The 22,981-nt window shown below is 35.8% G+C and overlaps 1 protein-coding gene across 4 annotated transcripts in view; it reads left to right on the top strand.

Moving 5' to 3' along the window:
* Positions 1–22,981, top strand: part of CLEC16A (C-type lectin domain containing 16A) — a 94,984-nt gene that overhangs the window by 38,209 nt on the left and 33,794 nt on the right. For all 4 annotated transcript variants that reach the window (XM_064461901.1, XM_064461902.1, XM_064461904.1 and 1 more), the window contains exons 17-20: positions 2,072–2,200; positions 6,105–6,225; positions 21,622–21,773; positions 22,489–22,693. In XM_064461901.1, coding sequence (XP_064317971.1) covers positions 2,072–2,200; positions 6,105–6,225; positions 21,622–21,773; positions 22,489–22,693 — 607 coding nt within the window. The remainder of the gene's footprint in view (positions 1–2,071; positions 2,201–6,104; positions 6,226–21,621; positions 21,774–22,488; positions 22,694–22,981) is intronic.

Raw genomic sequence — 22,981 nt, 5'->3', positions numbered from 1 at the left:
AAATGTGGTTGGCTTTTTTGCCTGAGTTGTGTCCACTCTTATATAAATCATTTATGCAAAAATTTCACAGCTCTTTTGTTAAATAAAAGCCTATTATTTTCTGAAATTGAGTATACAACAATTACTTATCCTGGCAAATGAGTCAATGGATTAATTTTATTTTTTCTAGTTATTAAACAATATGAAAATCTTTCTATATCTCTTTGAAGCCCAGCAAGATTTCAGTTCTGAGCAGTGCCACTTGCCAGGAGAGAACAAGGTTCTAGCGAGCAAGTATCAGGGCCTTTGTCTTATCTAGGAGAGGTACTGCCTGTGCTGCATTACTGACTGTGAAACTTTCTGAGATTAAGCTTAGCATTCCGTTAAAAGTTTTACATTTAACTTGTAAACATATTTTAAAACTAATTACGTGTTTCAATTCTTTGGCTAGAATTTGGAAAAAATACTTTGTGTAGTGAGTTACAGATTTTTTCCACAGTGGTACAGAGATTTAATGAGCAGCCACTGGTTGGCTTTTTGAAAAAGCACAAACTACAGTTGGTGTGTTGCAAAATAAGTCTTTTAATTTGAGAAGTATGTTGCATGTATCCTACCAGACTAAATAATAGAAGTATTTAGTATCACTGTACTTTTAGTTTGAGAAGTGGCACTGATACTAGCATCACCTTTATGTTGCAAGTTCAGTATGCATGTAGGTTTTTCTGTTGTATCTCTATTTCTGAGACTGCTTTTTTCTTTTTCTGTTGTCTATAAAAGACAGAGCTACACCATGGAGCTTGAACTTTGTTTCCCTTAAAGCATGTTTGTTTGCCTAGCTAGCAAATGACTTGCTGGGTGGGCTGGTGATGTCTTGTCAGATGAGTTGTGTAAATAACATGGTACAGAGCTTCTATGAAGGTGGAAGTATACTTGCTATGTCTGAATGACAAAGAAAGGAAAAAGTTGTGTCTTCATTAATGATAGTGTTCAGAGGAGAAAGTAAACTGAACACTGTAGTCCTTAGTATTTTTGCTTTCAGCAATGAGTTTCCTTTCGTAACATTCTTTACCTTTATGATATAAAATTCTGTTCAAACTAATGTACGCTCATGTGAATTGCATCTGAAGTAGTTATTTACTTGTTTGAAATTTTAGTTCTGTTCTCATTGTCTATGTAGATTCCTATATCTTTGTGCACATTAATTGAATCTGTTAATCCAGTGTTTTACACAATGAAGATGAATTGTTCTGAGATCAGAAAAATTGGCTAAACACTATTTTTGAGTTTGTATGTGTGCAAAGCAGCAGTTCAAGACTGCACTGTGAAAATTCTGGCCCTTGTTTCAGTCTGCTTCTTTTATGGTATCTGACCATGGCAAAGTGGCCAAGGGTGCTTCCAGTTGCAGTTGGCTATTTTGGAATGCCCACGTGACTGCATTTTCCTTCTGTGCAGAATATTGTACAGGCTGTGGGAAGGGCCTTTATATGTTTTAGCCATTGCAGCTGGCTTTCTGGCAAAAAGAAACTCATGTCTCCAGTACATGTGCATATAACAGAACTTGGATGAAACTGCCCAAAGGTACAAAGGGGCAGATATTTCAGACATTATTTATTCATGAAAATAAGCAACCATGTAAGGGAGAGACTCTGTTAGTGGCAAAACTGAAGGGTATTGTCTAGTGTGAAAGTTGTTGCATTATTAGAGACTAGAGAGTTGTTTTCGGGGAGAAAAAAACATGGGAAACTTTTCGTGTGATTGAAGTAATTACAAATGCGAGTCAAAACTTAAAATCACACCTGATAGGCTTTGGTTTTTAGTACCCATGAAATAGCTTTTTCTCCTATAATCTTTCAGAGTTTTTCCCTGTATTTTTTCAGTATGAAAACTTCAAGAGTGTGTTAGGGAATGATGAGCAAATATAAAATAGAAAGGGCATGTAAGGAGCTTAAAATAAGGCGGATGGTATAAAAATTTCTCAGAAATCTATAACGATTCCTTCCTTTTAAAATATGCAACCATTAGTTGTATTTGAAAGTAATGATGCAAATGCTTATTGTTCTGTATAGTAATCAATATTAAAATATTTTTATAGATTAAACCCATGAATGTAGAGTACTTGATGATGGATGCCTCAATCTTGTTGCCTCCAACGGGGACACCACTGACTGGTATTGATTTTGTGAAAAGATTGCCTTGTGGAGATGTGGAAAGAACACGAAGAGTGAGTAAGACTATTTTTCTTATGCTTATTCATGACAGAATGATACCAGAGGCTTTGAACAATTCTAGAAAAAGAAATGTTTTTCTGTGAAAACGGCTTGATTGGAAGCTTCATCCATAAAAACATGAAGACTTGAAGAAAACAGACCTGTGTGTGTTACCTGTCCCACTGAAGACGCTTTTTCTTTGCTTTCTTGTTTCTAGTCAATTCATTATGTTCTTGCACTGGGGTTTTAATTTTTTTAGACAGTGGAGACATCTACTTAAAAAGGCATTTTGATGACACTCACTAATACATTGTCAGTTTCCTTTTGTGATCTGATATCACAGTCCATCTTTGATTATATTCCTATAGTAAAAATCTCCACTGGAAGGCTGGCTGGCTTCATATTGCTTGTGTTTATGGATATAGCAAAGAATATAATTCTAATCAGGAGTGTTCATCTTGCCAAAGTAGTTCGCAATAGAAGTCTTGAGAGTGAGGAGAAAAATAGCAAAATACCTATTTTTATAACTGACACAATCTGTAGAGGTGATACTGACCTGAATAACATCATTATCAGCATTCTTGGGATAATCAGTTCTTGGCCCTTATCTGGCAGTGTCCTATAAGCCTTGCAGGGCCAGTAAGTCTTAAATATATCACTGCATAACATTATTATTACTTGAAAAGTGCTGTTTTCAGGTAGCTTTGCATTTATGTAAGTGTATATGTAAGTATATTCAAGTACTCTTGAAGAAAAAACATATTTCCAGGAATCTTCTGAAAGCTTTTGTTTTCATTACTATAAGCCACACAACTTTTGTTATCACAGCAACTTAATTATGATAATGTACAGTGAATTGTCGTGGAAAGTATTGTTCTTAGAAAGCAAAAATGCTTCCTAGAATTCTCTCTGAGGCATTTAACAGAATGATACTTAGAAATGCATGTTAATGGAAACTGACTGCTCCATGGTTTTTCATGTGCTAAAAAAAGAATAGCTTAACTTCTGTTGGTGGAATTCCAAAAATCAGTACATATTCCTGTAAATTCTTTGGGATTGAAGAGTCTTTCTCATCAGCAAGAACTCCTAGAATGCTTCCTTGTTGGTCCTCCTTCCCCCAATTGTATTGCTGTAGAAGTTCTAGAATTTCTTAGAATTTCTGTGCTACTTTCTTTCAGCTAGGCTGCCTCTCTTAGGCTGAAATGCCATAACAATATGCTGAACTATAGGTGTATCTTGTGACGTTGCTGCTGCTGCTTAATCTGCTGGAGGTCCTTTTTGCCAACTCTTTCAAATGGATAGTGATTCAATTCTAAGCACTCCATGGCATGATTTTAAAAAAGTTCTCAAGTTTTATTTCACTAAAAAGTGAAAAAGTCTTGTACTGTGATTATATCATGAGTTCTTAGCTGTTACAGATCAAATCTCTTTAGGCTTTCACTTCTTCTTTTGCTATAGAAAGCCCCTCTAGGTGGTAATTCTTTCAACAACTTTAGGATGAACTCTCAGAAATCAGATATCTCTTGAGTTATCAAAAGCGCACATTGCCAAAGTCCAGACAGCCAACCTCCTGACTTAAAACATTAAAATGACCAGAAGTTGTTAGGCTGCTTTCTGAACTCGGCTACTACTGCTTGATCAAGCCTTCTGCTCAGAACCAGATGCTCTTTTGAATTTTGTATAGTCCAGTTACTGTTTGTCTTCCTTCTGATGTCTGGAGTCCTAAAGATGGTACTGCTTACCAGTCTCCTAGAATAATGTAAACTCATTTATGTGCTTATTTGGGAAGTAGTGAGCAGTACGGCTCTTGAACTCTGCACCTTGGAGTACATGGCAAGCAAAGACATTGAGAGAAGGTTTTGAACCACCTATGAGAATACATTCCCATGAAACAGCAATAAGATTCCATGCAAATTGCTATTTCTTTGCACATGGTATGTATATATAAATGAAGGAATCAACTCAAAGTATACATAATCATCATAATGAATAGTTCTTTAATGTAGATAGCAATTTGTATTAGTTCCTACTTACCCAAGAAAACAGAAGTCAGCCAAAAAAAATCGAGGCCACTGAACTGCTCTGCTGCTTTATTGAGTTCTAATAAAATGTTATAGGAAGTCACCAAGCACATGCTTTGGGGTTTATATTGCTATTGCTAGCAAACCAAGGGCTATCAGTATTGTAGGAAGCACAGTGTAGTTCCCTTTTCATCTGATGTTTGTTTTTTTTTTTCTTGCAAAGGCTAAATTTCTAATATTCTTTCCTATTCCTGTAGACTATTCTGCAGTAAATGTGATTACATGTTTGGGGGTGAGTGACATTAGTTTTATAGGGAGTGTATGTGAGGAAAATTAATGCTCTGTCTAGGAGGGAAAAAGGATTGAGGGGAAAATAAGTGAAAGCAGGCTGTGTGATGGCTGCCCTCTGAATTTTTTTTTAAAAAGGCAAACAACCCTATTGAGTTTGACTTTTGGGTTACAAAAAATGCAAGGATGTTGCTGTTCTTGAATGAATCTGGAAACTTTTAAACCCAATACCATGAATTCTTCTTGAAGCATCTGGCAGTAAAACTGCTTTATAGTAATCCTATTGAATTTCTGTAAATCCACAATGCACGCGGTCTGCCTGAATGGGAGAGATAATCTCCCATTATAAAGTGACTCTGCTCTTATTCATAAGGTAGTGTTAATATAATATTTTTGTTAGATACCCTTGACATTCTTTGCTCTGAATAATCATATTGCCCTATTAAATTTTAACAGCATGCAGAATTCATCTGCTCTTGTGTCAGTTCATGGAACAGTCAGATACATGGCTTCCCCCTCTTCGTCCCTCTTCTGCCATAAGTTTCTGAAAGCACCACCAGTATGATAGCTGGCCAAGCACTCACACTTCTGGTTCATGGGAGCCACAGTTCTGTTGACTTTAAAAATAGAGGGGTGAAGGGGTTTGCTGTAAAGCAGTTTAGATTTGTTTTTCCTCATACTTCCTGCAATCTGGGAGTTCCTGGGCACTGCAGCTGTTCCATGAATTAGCTGCTGTTACTGTAAGGCAGCAGTTAATTTACAGTATGCCACAGAACTACTATGTAGGAAGCTGTTTTGAAATAACAAAAGACCGGAAGTAATAAAAAATTATTTTTCATTTGCTATACTGAAAATATAGTTCCTATAGTGGAAGAGGCTAATGTTGCTAATAAATGACAAATGTTCTTTTGGCACTTAATCTAGTCTTTGCATACCATATGTCATTAATTTCTAAATCAAAACAAGAATATTGCTTTCACAGAGCAGCTGTTGAAAGTTTCTTGGGACTGGTGCAGCTTTCAGAATACTTTGCCCTTATGTAGACCTTCTGAGAATATAAATGAAGTTCTTGGAGAATGCTGTATTGCACGTGGTTAGTTTTGATGAACGCAGCAAATTAAAACTCAAAAATCCCCACCGCTTTCTCTCAAACTTGTAGATATCTTAGCTAGACTCAGCTAGAAAAGTGTTTACTGATTTAAGTTCAAAATGTGAGAGTCTCTGAACATTGGTTGTGCAGTTGTCTGTAACATACAGGTGTTGTAAATACAATCAGTCTTGAAATAATGATTAAAAAAATTTCAATATTGTTTTTGCTTAAACAGCTCCTGTAATCATTTGCCTGTCAGTCACAGTCTGTGGAAGTGTGCCGGTGGGATAAAAGCTCTGCTGGTTCTACTTCACTGAAAATAAATAGCATGTTTCAACTTCTTCTATATCCTTTCTAACTTCGAAATTACATTTTACTTTCTCAATTTAAAAAGTAGATTTACTGCATGACAACATTACATCAGGGGTTGTAAAAGCAAGTATATATTTCTCAGATTCTGTTAAAATATGCAGTACTGAATGCAGCAATATTTTAATATTCTTTTTGTAATTTCTCAAGGCAATCAGAGTTTTCTTTATGCTCCGTTCACTATCACTGCACTTGCGAGATGAGCCAGAAACTCAGTTACCACTCACAAGGGAGGAAGATCTGATAAAGACAGATGATGTTCTTGACTTGAGTAAGTAGTCCTGAATTTCCCAGATATCTATGACATGGAAAAATTGCCCCTTTTTTTTTTTTTTCTTTCTTTCCTCCCCAGCACCCTGGACTTCTTTTCCTTTACATCTTTTCTGTCATTTTAAAGTTGTTGTATGGAAGCTTTTACTCCCATAGTTGAACAGGATACTGAGCTATTCCCAAGGGGAATCGGCCTCTAATGTCCAGAATGACCTTGTGATATTAAGGAGTACTTACTAGGAAGTAAAGGCAAAGTACCTGCTTTCTGCAATATCACAGAATACTACTGTACTCTCCATACTGAAGAAACAAAAACATTGGAAGGAATAGAATTATGAACTATGCTATTTGTCTGCAAATTAAATATACCTGCGTTCATTTAACGTCACAATATATATCTCTAGATGACCTTATATTTTACTAAAAAGTACAGCTTCTAGAGTAACTCTGGCCTAAACCACTAAGCTGTAGTTTTACTGTCTCCAGCACTGACAATGTTTAAGAAACAGTAACTTACTGTGTTTTAAGTTGATCTTAATATGGTGTGAGGCATTTTTGTTTAAAGGTTTAAAATATGCAGAGAAGTGTGCTTTTTAGTCTAGAATTGAAAAGAAAATGCATGATAATACAAATACTATTCCATTTCTTGTAATCAAGACCTAGAAGAATTTGATATATTGATTAGCTGACAAGTAGTTAACTTTTGTTCAGGCAGTTGTCTTATTGAGAACTTGCAGACACCATTGATAGCTTTAGAGGGCAGGTGATTGCTAAAATAGTGTGTGTATTTACTAGGTTTTAATTTTTGAAGTTTCTTGTCCTACAAAAGAAGGAAAAAAAATGCTTGATGTTTCAGACGTTAATTTTTTTGATTCTGTGTTTAAGTGCTTGTTGATCTTACGCCAGCGGGGAAAAAAACAGTTGCCCTAGTTCCCTTACTAGATGTTATGGAATTACATCTAGTATCTGAGACCTTTCTGTGCATCAAGTGAGCTAAGCGAAAGTTCTGTGATACCACATCTGCTGGGCAGTCACTTAAAGGATGAAATCCAGTTTAAGCCTTAAATAAATTATATTTCAAAATCATTATTAAAAATGTGTTAATTTTTAGAGAATAGTTGTCTGCAATACTGAAAATGTCAGAGGACACTCCCTCTAGCATAAAGTCCAAGCCATACACCTTAGAGTAGTGAAAGGTTTTGAGAATAAAATGATTTATCTGTAAATGTGGAAAGCAAGCTATCAAAGCAGTTAAATGAACTTGTAAAATTGTACAAGCTGTAAGATGTGAACAGGCTTTTACCTAGTAAATATAAGCATTACGCTACAACAGATCAGAAGATATCAAGATATCAGTCCGGCGTTTGCATTTTTAGTATCTATGTGGCTGATGGTGTGGAAGGCTGGCAGTTGAGTCGTCTTAATTCCCATTTGTTGAATTTCTGTATTATTTAGAAGATATTGACCATGTACAGGGAAAATAATTCTTAAAATGTGTTCTTCAAAATTGTATTCTGTCCCCTTCCTTCTGGTATTGTTCTGGCGTGGTCAATTAAGCAGAATGAGCTAATGCAAACTCATCACTTTTGGTCTTTCCCAAAAAAGTTTCCAAAAGTGAATGAACAGCACAATATGTTGTTAATTAAATTATGCAGCTATTAGTTGTCAGGTAAAAAATGGTGTCCAGAATTTAGTTACTGTTGACTTGCTAAAGGATTAGTAATACAGAATTAACTCAGTTTCCTGTTTCAAATGAGTGAAGTATTTATTGTAGTGTTGGCTCTTTTCGGAGGGTGAGATGAAATAATGAATCAGCTTCTACAGAAAAAGTGTGTTTTTTCTTAAATTAACTGGAAATGTGATTATGAAGTAGATCTTAGTTTTTGAAGAACATACTGAACAAAAAGTAGATCTGATTGAAATACTGTTTCCAAAGGTTATCTGTTCTTCCTCTCCACCCCCCAAAAAAAAAAAAGAAAAAGAACACCTTTTGTGCTTGCATTTCTGTTAGTCTAGAGAAATGTTGATCACTCTCATTATAAAATTTAGTGGACTGCACCGCAGGTAATGTGCAGTTCATTGCAGGTGTGTATTTATTTATGACTTTTCATTTCTAAGTCAGTTGCTTTTACAATATAAGGTATCCTTTTCTTGGAAGATGTAGTTTAGACTATAGATTATTAATACTTCACTCTGTTATGTGTAATTGTAATTTTTATTATATGTCCGTAATGCCAAATTAATTGATAAAGTAGTGGTCCATACTCTGTATATTTAATGGTGTCCAAGTTTGTTTCCTTCTTCCAGTGTGGGATGCTGGATATAAATGGTTATAAAAGTCTGTATATAGAAAGGATGGGGAGGGGGAACCCAAGACCCAAAAAACCCTTAACTATTAGCCTGAAAGTTATTTGCTGCAATTTCAATACAGTGGTCTAAAACTTAAAGTTGTAATGTCTACTATAAAAAGGTTTTTTAAGAAGCTGCAATAAATTAAAATTGTACTGTTGATTTTAAACTCATTTGCTCTTTTAAGGCATATCATAGTCCTTAACTGTACAGTCATTAACTTAAAATACAAATTCATACTGACCAATATGAACTAAGCAGACAGTGGTGCTGAACTGCTTGCCATGTGGTACTTGTGTGCATGTACACGAAGCTAGCTATTAATACAAATTCATATGTGTTTGCACACATGTGTATAATAAGTAAAAAAGAAAAATAGGTTCCATTGCACTACGCATGGAACCTATGTGTTGGTGCTCTAGAGACCCTTATACTGAGACAAAAGCTTTATAAGAATCTTTTTCTATAATTTATCTGATAACTCACATCTTAATTTTTAGACAACCTTATCCTTTCCACTCCAATAAATATAAACTCAAGTTTAAAACAAAATAACATAATAAAGTTAAAGCATTTTTTTTTAAGTAGGAAGGTTTGAATTCTCCTCTGAGTCAGCATTAAGCTGTTCGAGAAGGTAAATGGTAGTATTTCAAACACTGACCAACACTGGGTCTGAATACTTATTTAGCTTTGATTCATTTAAAGGGCTGGAGGTGCTTTTTCTTTGAGTGACTACTTACCTGTGCTTTTCCACCCTTTAATGGAAGGCAGCAGAGGTGCCCACATGACCATAGTACGTCCCAGGGGAGAATTGAAATAGTTTCATATGGATTTACCTGTGTTGTTTTATTCCTGAAGTATTGCCTGATAGTCCTTCCAACACCTTTGCTAAGTTGTACTTTCCCAGTGCTCTTTTTTAGAAAAGCTCAAGGATTTCTACTTAGTGATTTCTAGCTTGCCTTTTTAATCTGCAGACTATTCTACAATGAATATTTTATTGCTATCAACATTATGATAGTAACAATGTGGAATTCTTAATTACATTGTTTAGCACCTGATGTGTTAGGAAAGCATTCAGGAAGTCTCACAATTGCAGTATAAAAGCAGAAAGGCTTAAAAGTGTGGAATAGTGCTTAGAAGTCATCTTGTAGATAAGAATCTGCCAGGCTATACTCACTTTAATTTTTTTGGTAATACAGTTTGAATTAAGCATATTGCCGTATGTTGGTAGCTCTTTGATTACAAAACCAGGAAGTCACTGAAAATAGCTAGCAATTACAATTTATTACACACAGTTTGGGACAGCAGATCCATCCTTCTTTGGAGGAGAGAACCAAATTCTCGTTAGTGTAGACTTCAGCATAAACTGAGTTTATCTTTACAAAAGAAACCTCTCTAAACTGCTGCTTCTGGTAGGGGACATATCACTCAAAACTAGATAATGTGTTATGTATCCCTGCCTTTTATTGTATATTACTGATATTGGAATGTTTGAAAAGAGGATTTTTCCCCCAGATAATCTATTTTAGAAATTTAGCAGTTAACTTGAACTGATTTTTTTAAACTAACATTTTTAATTAATAATTAAGATCACCGCTTTTTTTACCAACTAGGTGCTAACCAGTTTTCAGTATGACACAAATCAGAAGACAGAAGGATTGATACATGACTGTCAAAATGTCTGAATGCACAAATATCTGTGTTTACGTTCTGTGGACAGGCGGGAATCTGTTAAACCTGACCCTTTTGCAGAGATGTTTTTGGTACACTCCTGAGGTACTGTTTAGTAAACAACTAGTGTGGATAATAGACTTTATATCAGTATGAAGAGTATTACAGTTGTATCTATTCCTTATGTGTGCTGCTGTTAGATATTTAGGTTTAAATGCAGAGTATCCATATTATTATGGCAGTTCTGTGCCTTAGTGTATTCAATGCTTTCTGATCTTCTCACAGAAGGTTTTAGTCTTTATTTTGGGACCACAATACGTAATTACAGCCCTAGATTTTTTCAAAGCGTGACTCTCCATAGATTTCCAGCATTTATTAGTAAGCAAAAATTTTTCTACAGCTGGCAGAGTTATAGAAGTTCAGTTAAACGCATCGCTTACCCCACTATTGGTGAAAACAGCTGATATCTAAAGAGGGAGTGAGTCAGTCAGTCTGGGATCTCAAAATTTTGAACAGAGTTCTAGCCTATTTCCAAAAACTGAAATAAACTGAAGACGACTGTAAAAAGTCCTTCCTGGTGAGTTTTCTCATATCCTGTCTTTGAGTCAGAATCTGTCTTCAACAATCAGTGCCTGATGTGGAGTTTCATACGTTGGCTTCAAAAGACACTTCCTGGTTAGCTAGAAAGGCATAGACTTATTTCATCTTCAGACCAAGGTGACAGGTGTTAGACCTGTTCCAAAGAAGTGGCACTGGTATCTGTGTCCACAAAACATGACCACATTTTAAGTGTTTCCTTGGGAGGAGCTTTTCATGTCAGTAAACTGCTAAAATAATACTGTGTGGCACAGGTACAGATATATGGATCTAATCCTTACAGCAAATAGAGGTACTGTTTGATTTTAGAAGTTGCTTGCTGACTATCCATGATAATGGGGTTGGTGTTAGCTGTTTCTTCATGGAATCATAGAAAAGCTGATGGTGGAAGTGACCTCAAAAGATCATCTGGTCCAACCTTTAGAAAAGGTTGAAAGACGACAAAAGAAAAAATCTCGTTTTTTAAAAATGTGTAATAAAACAGTATTTCCACATCTGATTCAGAATCATCCACACTTTATTTCGAAAGCATTAGAAAATGATGACATTATTAAAAATAGAAAAAAATAATTAAGTATGCAACTGAAATTATACTTTCCCTGTTTTCTTCTGTTGTTTTGGGTTTTTGTAACCTTTTCCTTGGGACATTTATCTTTTTCCCTCCATTGCTTTTTCCCATCTGCAACACTGCATACTCTTTTTTTCAAAGTCATCAGAGTTGGTTTGTGATTTTTATTTTTAATTTTAATATTTTTAAGGCTACTAGCAAGCAAATACTCTGTATTCATTGGGACCTTTGAGTAAAGTTCCCCATTCATATGTGCATCAGTTTATGTATTTTGGTTGGTAATGCTTTCTAAACTGCTCATTACTGCTATTGTTACTTAAGCTACCTGAACTGAGGTAATACAGTCATGAAGTGTGTGTGTTAGCATAAAGACGTAGTTTCCAGTTCAAATCTTTTCATTGCCCAAGGAAGAGAGACAAGAGAATGTCAGCATTTCAGCATAAAGCATACGGGATATATGCTGTTGCATAGGTGCCATATCTTGGGAGGAGACTTAGCAGTTGGCAAAATGTGACCCCAAAAATTATAGTTGTGTGCCTTTCTTTAATTATCACCTTGGAGGTATTCTTGATCTAACAAGTTTTCCTCCATCTATATTATTACAAGGCTTTTTAAATTTTTCTGAACATTGAGATGCCGCCCGTGGTTATGCTCATCCATATACATATAGTATCAAGAAGGAGTAGATGTTAACAAGATCCAGTAGTTATTTCAGCTACTGTTTTAATTTTGAAAAATGCTGCAAAATTCACCTTATCAAAATGGCTTTTTTTAGCCTGCATACAATGCTGATGTTCTGTGGGAGCTTGCTGAGAAAGGTTAAAGTTTCTTGTAAAGAAACATTTTAGTATTTTGATGCACATATGTTCATTGTAAACCTTTGAGTGTAGTTGCAAGGTTGTCAGCACTATATATGACTGTACGTTTAGAAATGAGTCAGGTATTCCACAGAAGGTTCATTCTATGTTGCTGGTTATGCTGCCACCAGAATGATATATACTGTTAATTTTCACTATTGTTTTTTACTGTAAGTAGTTTTGAGGCACACATGTATTGTGATAACTGCCTGCCTTAAACTGCATTTGAGTTCGTAGGTGTCTCATGTAGGTGGCTGCTTTAATCTTGTTCAGCAGGTCACTGTGTGAAGTTCACTGGCGGTTCAAATTAACAACCTGGGTGCTTGATTTCAGGCTGCTGATTCTGTTAGTGACAACATGTTAAATGCCATGGCCAAGAGGCAAATTATGATACATTTAAAGCCCTTATTTTTTTGCTAAAACTGAAAAAAGGAACATAGTTAAGTCTTCTTGTTTACTCTGACTCTACCAAATATACAGGCTTTATAAAGGCCATCAGAGTGAACATTTTTTTAGAAGATTTGAGGAAAATGTATCATAGAATAAATGAGGTTAGAAGGAACCTCAGGAGGTCATCTAGTCTAACCCCACTGCTCAAAACGGTCAGCTAGAGCAAGTTGCCCAGGGCCCTCACCAGTCAGGTTTTGCATATTGTCAAGGATGGAGATTTCACAGCATAGCTGGACAACCTGTTTCAATGTTTGACCACCTTCACAATAAAAAACGTTTGTGGGTTGTTTTTGGTTCCGCCCTCCAATGTTTTAATGGAATTTCCTGTATTTCAATTTGTGCTCAGTGCTTCTCATCATCTTATTGGTTTACCAGTGGCTGCTGCTTCTTTTCTCCCCCCACAAACAGGTATTTGCAGATGTTGATAAGAGGTTTTATCATATCATATCATATAAAATTTCTTTCTCTTAAGTTATTTCTTGGAAGATATTTATCTATTGAGTCCTTATCCAGTTACTTTGCAGTTCTGTTCAGTGAACGTAGACAGTACACTGTGGTCAGGAAAATGAAACTTAGTTCAATTCATTTGCGTAAGTAGCGTTTAATTTGAACATAAACTGCCTAGGCAAACAAAAGCTTCCTTCTACAGTGTAGTAAGAGACTGTACTGTGGGTCGATAACACTACATTTTTTATTAATTTTTATTAATTCTTATGAATATTTTTAAATAACTTAATTTCAGTATTATTTTAAATATGCTTAGATACTTTTGTTTCATTTTCTGTCCAGAGTACTGATGCTTGGGGTTTGTCTGTCATTCCTAAATAGGTTGTCACATTTGAGGAAAAAAGAATAAGCCAAAATGTAGTGCAGCTGTATGACCAGAGACACGTCCTCTAATTGCAACTAAATGTACTTTGTGGGAACGCCTAGGTAGATGCTTGATTTGTTCCATTCTTGATGCAAATGCTTCTGCATAGTCTTTCAGTCTATGAAGGGTAATGCTGTTTAAGAGGTTCCCCTGATTTCCTAAATAATAATGACACTTCTGTGGGTGAAATACCAGGATTTTCCAAGTTTAATAGATGCTTTGGAGGTTTTGGAGTGTATAGTTACTAAGCTTTCTTTACAGGCGAATGAGTGGCATCTCCTTCTCACTTTAAAAGTGAGGTATTGTCTTAAGGGATTACTTCAGAGCAAGACAAGCATACTTTTCCTGATAAAAAATTTAACTGTTCCCAGGCTACTATCCTGTTATGAAGACCTGCATGTAAAACAAAGTCTTTGTCATTCTTCATGCTTCTGCAGATACTTTCAGAAAAGTTTTCTCCCCAGAAATTTTACTGATTTGCTCTCTGGATTGTCATTCAGAAATTCATTACAGATTCTGTCCAGCTGAGAGATGTGGCAAGTGTGATTATTTTCTCACAGAGCCTTTCCCTCGGGTGTCTGAGTACAGTAACAGTGAAATAAAATAATCAGTCTAGCGCTTGTCCAATTCAATGTTGTCATCCCTCAGACACTGAAGTTTATATACAGCTTAATAAACAACACAATTCAATTTTTTCTCTCTGTAATGTCACAGCTAGATGCTTTCTGTATCAAGTTGTTTAACTTTTGACTGCTTTGCCATTATGGAAAAAAAAATCAGTGTACTGGTTTTATTGATTTGAAATCTGATCTGTCTGAACCTTATGCCAGTGTTAAAATCCAGATACTCATTACAAGCTGAAAACAAAGCTTTTATCAGTTCTCATTTGCTGCAGGATCATGTGGTTTTTGATAAATTGAAATGACAGCTTATTTTCCTGTATACTTCTCTAATATTTTCATCATGCATTCAAGAGTCCAAAATATCTTTTTAAAGACATCGGTTTTACACGTGCACAGACCCATACACAAAAGAATTACATATACACTTATGTTAAAAAAAAAAACACAGTTTGAGCAAAAATAGCTAGTCATTTTAGGTTTACGCTTTGCAGAAGAAAATATCATGTCTGGTTTTGTCTTCCAGCATCACTGTAGGTTCTAGTAAACACTAGTCTTGAGAATTTTCCAGATGGTCATGAAACACTGCGATGAGTGCAAAGGTTTCATGGTATTCTGACAACTAAATTTTTTCACTAGCGTACACTAGTAAATTGGTGAGTACTAGCACACATGGCACAAGAAAATGGATTGTGTTCAGTATGCTTGAAACTTCATAAATGTCTGAGAGGAAATCACATCTTTAGTAAGAAATTCCAATAGATACTCCTTTTAAATGCCAACATCAGGAGGCAAGATTTTTTTTTGGACTTAGTGACATAACTCATCTGTAGTATGTATAATGTTCAAATCTTACATCTGTTGGTGGTTATGTGAAAGAACTTAAATGGACTGTTTTGTTTGCTAATAGTTAATCATTTAATGTTGTACTTGTGATAGTGATCTTTTCTCTGTTAGATTTACAAATATTGGTTTGAAATATTTTTAAAATACACCTGCCAGGCAGGAGCAAATGCTAGATTTGTATTTAACAACTTGGTATCCGTTTTAAAAAAATAAGATCAAGGTACTTAAATAATGTAAAAAATAACATTGCCAGAAGTGCAGCATGACAGTCTGGAGACAACTGAAGAAAATGATGCTGCAATACAGAGCCCCTCTGCCTGGTAATGAGTAGTCTTGTGTTTACAAGAAAACAAGTTTTAGGAGCAAGCGTGCTTCTGCTTGGTTGCAGTACCCAGTCTGTGATTCACATTTAAATGTTGTCCCTTATTTTCAGTTATTTGGAGGTGTACAAAAATAAAACTTCAGGGGAAAAAAATTACCAAGGACAGCAATGGGCAAAAGATGTGCTCTTAAAATTCTGTGGTGGCTACTAGAGTAAATGTTATTTTTGTAGATGTATTTGTTAGCTACTTTCTTCCGCTAGATCTGTGTTTGAGTATATTCAAACCATCTGATTATTTTTTCCCCACATTTACAGTATACATACTTCATAAGAGTTTTTAAAGTGATTTTTAAAAATATTCTTCATATTTTTATCTCGCATTGCCGGGGGGAAGGGAACCCACAAACCAAAGTGTCTTTAACATGTCTTATCCTATGGTTTACATTCTGAAATGTGTGCCCTGGGTTTCTCCTCAATTTATCTTGCCTTCTCAATTCATGTGTATACAGTTCAGTAGTTTTCCTCTTTCCAAAGTCATCTTATACCTCCTTGCCTTTTCCCTGAATTTTGCTGTTTGTTCAGTAAATCTTGACATAGTCTTTTTCTTTTATAAAAAGTCTTTAGCCTTAAAACTGTCTTTGAGACCTATTTCTTTATCTGAAACAGGTGGTAAGAAATTAATTAAAGAAGAATTCTTCTTTTTAAGTGGCTAGTATTTCTTGCAAGAACAGAGATTTCAAGTCACTCTTAGCAGTTATTCTTGCTCTTTTCCGCTGTTCCTGATGGGAACAGTGTTCCCCTGCTCAAGAAGGGCGGTGGCATCCTGTCCTGACCAAGAGGAGGGACTAATATGTGAACTGAGATTCTGACTTTGTACTGGACGAGAGAGAGATGGTAGCTATAGTGAGAAAGTAATTCTGATCCCCTCTGAAAGAGGGCTGTTTATTGTGAAGAGTAATAGAAGTAATGATTTTTAAACTGTTCAACAAACGGTCAAAACATAGGTTGTCAAAAACATTCTGGGTACAGTGTGGTGCAGATAATTGTTTCACATAAAATTTGAAATGGCGTAAACTCATGAGTATATTTAGGGAATATGTCGTAGTTCTCTCAAGGATCACATATTCCTCTATAAACTCATTTAATCAAAGTGCAAAACTTCAGAGTTAAAGTTCTTTGCAATTAAAGACTGTCATAGTAAGTAGTAAAGAACAACATTGTACCAAATTGGCTACATGCTGTTGGAAAAAGTTCTGTTGTAGAGTGGGAGGTGGTGTATTAACTATCTGCAGCCTAATGCTTATTATCTTGGGCTGCCAGCTATGCACACAAAGTGCTAAAAGTTTTCTGTAACAGCTTTTAATGTCTGCAGATGAGTTCTTGAATGGTGATGACTGTAAATTATAAAATCATTAAAGATCAAAAGATTAAAGATTAAAGACCTTAGGCAGGTCAGGCATATTTAGACCATCTCCTAAAGTAGCTGTTACATTCATAAAGTAGTTGCCTGTGTTCATGCAATATTTTCACCTAATTTAAATCTTTGCTGCAGGCATCTGAAGTCTTTGAACTCTCCGTCCTAGGCTGTATGTTCTAAAAGTTGTATTTTTCTCGGAGGAAGTCCAGAGACATCTTGGATCCATGTCTTGGAGGTGTACTGTCCAAACTGGTTACAAACTTCATTTCGCATGAGGAAAAATTATGCATTGCTATTAATCTCAGAAATTATACTATACTTTTTTGCAGCTGTGTCACATCAGTGAGCCATTCAGTCTGTTGTTCTCTTTAATCCCCAGATCAAATCTCAGTTGTACTGAAGTTTACTGGGCTTGAAATTCTTACATCTAAATGTGGTTAGGTATCTGTACTGTTTTATAGCATATAGCTGTTAAGTATTCTTAGGTCAGTTCACTGGAAATGTGTTTAACCACACTTTCTCTTCTGTTTTTGTCATAAAGGATGACTCGCTTAGGACCCTTCAGCAGCTGTGAACTAGAAACAGTCATGTAAATGGGGTGCATTCAGTTGTATAAACTGAAAAGATTCCTGTAACAGTTGCCTAATAAATGAGTAATTTTCCTTTCTGTTCTTTGATAAACTATTATAGTAATGCTTTGCTTCAAGTTTTTGTCAGATCTAAAATGAAAACTTTCTGCTCTGGAAAAAAACTTCTACCCTTTAGGTTCTTTACCTTAGGTGCTGCATTTTTATAGTCAGGCAGTTGAAGTTGTACAGCAGTAATTCCAAGTATTTTAATCTTCTTGCCATTGCACTGAAAACTGTATAAATACTGGGCAAAACCAAGTATTGGAGAAATTCACAAGTCTGGTGTTGTGGCCAATATGTTGAGAATCTCACAATAGATTATCCACAAAATTCAGCAACCTCACATTATGTATTTGGAGGGGTCCAAATCCAGTTACTTCAGCTCTTCAGGTAAAAATAGGGCTGTTCCAGGAATTTGTATCAGCTGAAATAAATATGTTGATGGGCTAATTGGATTAAAGGCTGAAAGAGGCAACAAATAAAGGGTCCCAAGTTAAGAAGTAACCAGAAATGTTCCAGAGTCCTGTTTTGGAACACATTGGTAATTGTTGAAAACCTTAACACTGATAACACTTTATGCTTGCTATTGAAACTGCTTCAAAAAAGGTATCAGCTCTAATAGTTTATGCAATGTAGAGGATAGGCCATATAGTAAGCTCATCCTTGCTTAGTCATACCAACTGTCTGAGAATTAATTCCTTCTCAGTTAATAGCTATATTCATAGGGATTTTCCTGTTTAATTCTTTTTCTATGGCTTGGAAGAAAAAAAAATCACATATATCCTGGCTGTTACATAGCTAGTTCTGTTTGAACCAAACTGTATTCCTAGAAAAACATTAGTTCTTGTTTAGAAACTTTGTCCTGTGAAGGGGCAGGCTACCAATTGTGTAATTTCATCAATCAATTATTTTCACCATGGAACTGCTGCCATTTGTAGCTTTTGGCTGTTAGACTTGGCCCTGTATAAAATTTCTTATCCATTTGTACCATTTATGTATGGATTAAAATCTTCCTGCCTCCTAGGTATTCTTTAAGCTAAGCTGAATTATTAACCTCTTTGCTTTTTTTAAAAAAAACCCTAGTTTTCATGTCAGTTTTTGTTGTGGTAGTCTTTCAAATTTCTTTCAGCCTGCTTCTTTAAAACTCTACTTCGGTTGCCACAGTGTTACAGTAATACACCAGTGTAAATCCATTGTGTACAGTCAAAGATCATGCCTGTCATTTTATTGTAGAAATAGATTCACTTTATCAGCTGTAATTCCAAGTCTCTTTCAGAGAAGTTAAATCCTGGGTACAATCCTTCCTGCTAGAAGCCTTCTGTTTTTCATTCCCAGTTGTACATAACACTACACATTTCAAAATAATCAAATATATTTGGGTATCTTATGCCTAAATTCACAGGCCAGTTCAGAATAAATGACACTTATATTATTCTTGTTTTCCCATGACTTAGGAACATTGATAATAACTTCAAGCTTTCCAGTTATAAATGAAAAGGTGGAATAATTTAGGTATTAAAAAGTAATTTCTGGAGGAATGTATTAGATCTGTATGTATAAAATATATACGAATACAAATATACTTTTGGATCAAAAATTTAGGTAGAGCTTTTGATACATTTAATATATACTGTTATTTTTTATTATTCAGATTATTAGAATGTCATTGGTACAATAACATTGGAGTAGGATTCTGTAGGCTCAACATAGTCTACGTTGCCATTTTAGATCTGCTGTGATTTTCTGCCTGGTGTCTCAGCTGCTTCTCTAAAAAGAGATAAATCTTCCATAGGCTCCTGTAGTTGCCAATCCAGTATGGATTTCTTGAGCCTTCTAGGGTATAGGAGAAGGTTATAGCAATCAATCCTCATGTAACTGAATCACATCCTGCATGTATTGCAGAAAAGTAGCAGTATTGTATTTATTGATTAAAGTTGTTCTCTCAAATTTCAAAGGCTCACACTCAATTCACACTGCAATTGCATTAATTGTCCTCTTTTAATTGTATTAGTGTTCTATATTTCCTCCCTTTCTCCCCTACCACCCAATCAAATGGACCCTGCTGGTAAAGGGTAGTTGGTAGAATAATGTGTTAGAAATGTTAGTTGGAAGGGGGGACCTCTCAGTTTTGGTGTGGGGGGTTTCACAGAGGGACAGTAGGATGGTTTTGGGACAAGTGTTTGTTTTGTTTTTTTGAAACCTGAAAAGCTTTGGTGATAGAAATTCTACAACCTTTCTGGGTAACCTCCTGTGCTGATTTATGCAAAAAATAATTTCCTCTACCTCCCAAGCTGTAATTCATGGCTGTTGTCCCTAGTTGTATGATCTGCCACTGCAAAGAGTTGTGTGCTTCCATTTATAGCTTTTATCTATCCCACAGATGTAACTAGTGTGAAGTATGGTGCTAACTAGTTGTGCAGATGTTTGCATAAGTAGATTTATGTTTTACTGTTTTGTATAACCTGCAGCCTCATTTCTATCCATTAGCTAATTCTTCTAGTTTCATTTTTAGTTTGGTTTGGTTTTTTTTTCCCATCGGAAACTGAAGAAGAGAAAAACAGTAGTCAGATATTTTTTCCATGGTTTTATTTCAGATGCTGAACATAGAGTTGAACTTCAGCAGACTTAATTTTAATGCATTGTGTAAATACCATGAAAAAATGCTACAGCTGAGTTTCAGGTGCAAGAGCACCTAATGCCAGTGTTCAGTATGGAGATGCTGCTATAAGTATTAGATACACGTTTAATTCTGTGTGTCAGAATAGCTCCCTTCAGGTAGATATAAAAAATCTGAATAAGAAAGCAGCCTTTTTGAAAGATACTTACCTTACTATAAATGATACCATTTATCAAACTGATTACAGTGTATAGGCACAGGTCTAGAAATACAGCATCCTTAAAAGTAGTATGTGTATGTTGAATAGGAGGGGAAAAAGCCTTGTATGTCTTAACAGCAATTGATGCCCATAGCACTGAACCCTCATTTTAGGAAAGGCTATTTGAACAAATAACTCCAAACTGCTGGATCTATCAATGCCTTAGCAATCCTAAGGAATGAGAGCACTAAGGAGAATGAGTGTGTTGAAAAACTATGGCTAAGGTAGAAGCAAAATATAGAACTCATTACTTTCAGGTTGGATGGTTTCTATCCTAAAATAAACCAAATCAAAACTATTGCAGGAAAGAGTTAAATGCTCCAAGTTAGCTGGCTAAATCCATCAAATTATATGGAGTACCATCTAGAATTGCAAAGATGATGAACTCGGTAGGACAGCATGCACGGTCATAGAATCTTTTACTTATTATAAATTGTACTAGATGAGAGAGGAAAATGGCCCGTGCATATTAAGTATGTGAGTGAAAGTATCGATTGCTCTCTACAGCTACCAGAAAGGAGGTTGTGGTGAAGTGGGTGTTGGTCTCTTCTCCCAAGTTACTAGCGATAGGATGAGAGGAGCTGGCCTTTCATCACGGGAGGTTTAGGTTGGATATTAGGAAAAATTTCTTTACTGCAAGAGTGGTCAGGCATTGGAACAGGCTGCCCAGAGAGGTGGTGGAGTCACCATCCCTGGAGGTGTTCAAAAGATGTGTAGACGCGGCAGTTCAGGGCATGGTTTAGGAGACATGGTAGTGTTGGGTTGATGGTTGGACTTGGATGATCCTAGAGGTCTTTTCCAACCTTCATGATTCTATGATTTGAAGCAAAGGAAAAAGCAATTCTAGTAAGATTAGCAAAGGTCAGCTAGGAGTTGTCAGTGATGGTTTGTGAGGTGCTCAGTAGACTTCAGCTGGTGTAAAGAAAGTAATTTAGTTACTTTTCAAGACTGATGGGTTTGAACTGGAACAGGTGCAGTGAGGAGATGGAGGAGGATCAGGGAATGGTGCATTTACTTCTTGAGATCTCTATTTTGGGGCTTGTTTGAGGGGTCCTAGAGTAATGGTTAAAAAATTATATGTTTATTCAGTATAAATTAATAAAGCGGGTGGGTAAAGGGAAAAATGTCACTTCATTTAACAAATGTTGGCAAAAACCTGATACAATTTACCTGGAGGGTCCGTATGGTCCTGAAGATGAATAACTTTAAACGTGTCATAAAGATGACTATGCTTTTATATATTAACGTTTTGTTACATAAACCAAGCAAAACCCAGAATCCTTAACTTCAGTAGCTATGTAACTTTTTTCCTTCCTTTCTTTAGATAACAGTGATCTAATTGCTTGTACAGTCATAACAAAGGACGGGGGTCAAGTTCAAAGATTCCTGGCTGTGGATATTTACCAGATGAGCTTGGTTGAGCCAGATGTTGCCAGACTTGGATGGGGAGTAGTTAAGTTTGCAGGCCTTTTGCAGGTAAGAGGAGTTTTAATCTGGGTGCTTACTTTTCCTCATCTGAAAATCTACATTTATGTTGGATAAATAGTAACATCGATATTAGCTTATGTATTTAAGCTCTGTACATGCTTACTTGTTTCTTCTGTTACTAGTCTTTTTTCTAGTTCCTGCCTAGTTTTCTGGTTTTCCAGAGAAGTTTATATAGCTAAATAGAGGCACACCTGAAGATGAGGTAAACTTCCCCAATATATATTGGGCTGTGTTCATCTGAACAGTGAAATCATATAAGATTGAGTCCTGGGCTCTTTCCTTAAGTGGGACAGTAATGAACTGTCCTAGAGTTCTTATCTTCCTACATGGGTAGGGAAGGTAACAGGTTGTAGCTTCAAAGTGATCTGTGCTTATCTAATCGATTTCAAAAGCTCTAAGAAGTTTCTCTCATTTATGTCTCTTTCTTGCCCTTTACCCACTGCTGTTTATATTTTCTGAAAGTTTGCTGTGCTTAAATAACTTAATTGAATTTTAAACTGATTTAATCTTTACAAGTATCAGTTTCTGAAGAACTAAATCCAAGGTTGTACAACTTGCATAGCCTTCTTTTTTAAACACAGGAACTGTTTTTTGGGGAGCTTTAGTGGAGCATTCATAGGGTTTTCTTTCAATTTTGATATTTCATCTATAGTTTTAAAAAGCTAACTTTTTCATTAGCTACTTGCCTTCTGTTTCTTTTTAGGATATGCAAGTGACAGGAGTAGAGGATGACAGTAGAGCTCTGAACATAATAATTCATAAGCCTGCCTCAAGTCCTCATTCTAAGCCCTTCCCCATCCTTCAAGCTACATTTATTTTTTCTGACCACATTCGCTGCATTATTGCAAAGCAACGTCTTGCAAAAGGCCGTATTCAGGCTCGGCGTATGAAAATGCAGAGAATAGCAGGTGAATGGTTATTTTGAAATTATTCTGAGAAACAATACTTGTATGTCACAGCAAGTAACTGTTACATCAAGGTATGTGAGAAAAAAATCTAAGTGGTGTGCCATGGAAAACTGTAAACATAGGTTTCTGGTTTCTAAGCAATAGATCTTACTGGAGTAAAATATGTTTTCGTATTCAATGATAGACACATCAAGGAAAGGATGAAAAAGGAATCCTGTCTTGTTATCACTAGCTGCCAGTCATTTCACAAAAGTCAGCATTTCTCTTTAAATGTGATTCAGTGATTCA

This window comes from Phalacrocorax carbo, chromosome 10, assembly GCF_963921805.1.
Source record: "Phalacrocorax carbo chromosome 10, bPhaCar2.1, whole genome shotgun sequence".
In the NCBI taxonomy this organism is placed as follows: Eukaryota; Metazoa; Chordata; class Aves; order Suliformes; family Phalacrocoracidae; genus Phalacrocorax; species Phalacrocorax carbo.
The sequence above is the reverse complement of the archived record's forward strand: the minus strand, read 5'-3'. Positions and strand labels throughout refer to the sequence as shown.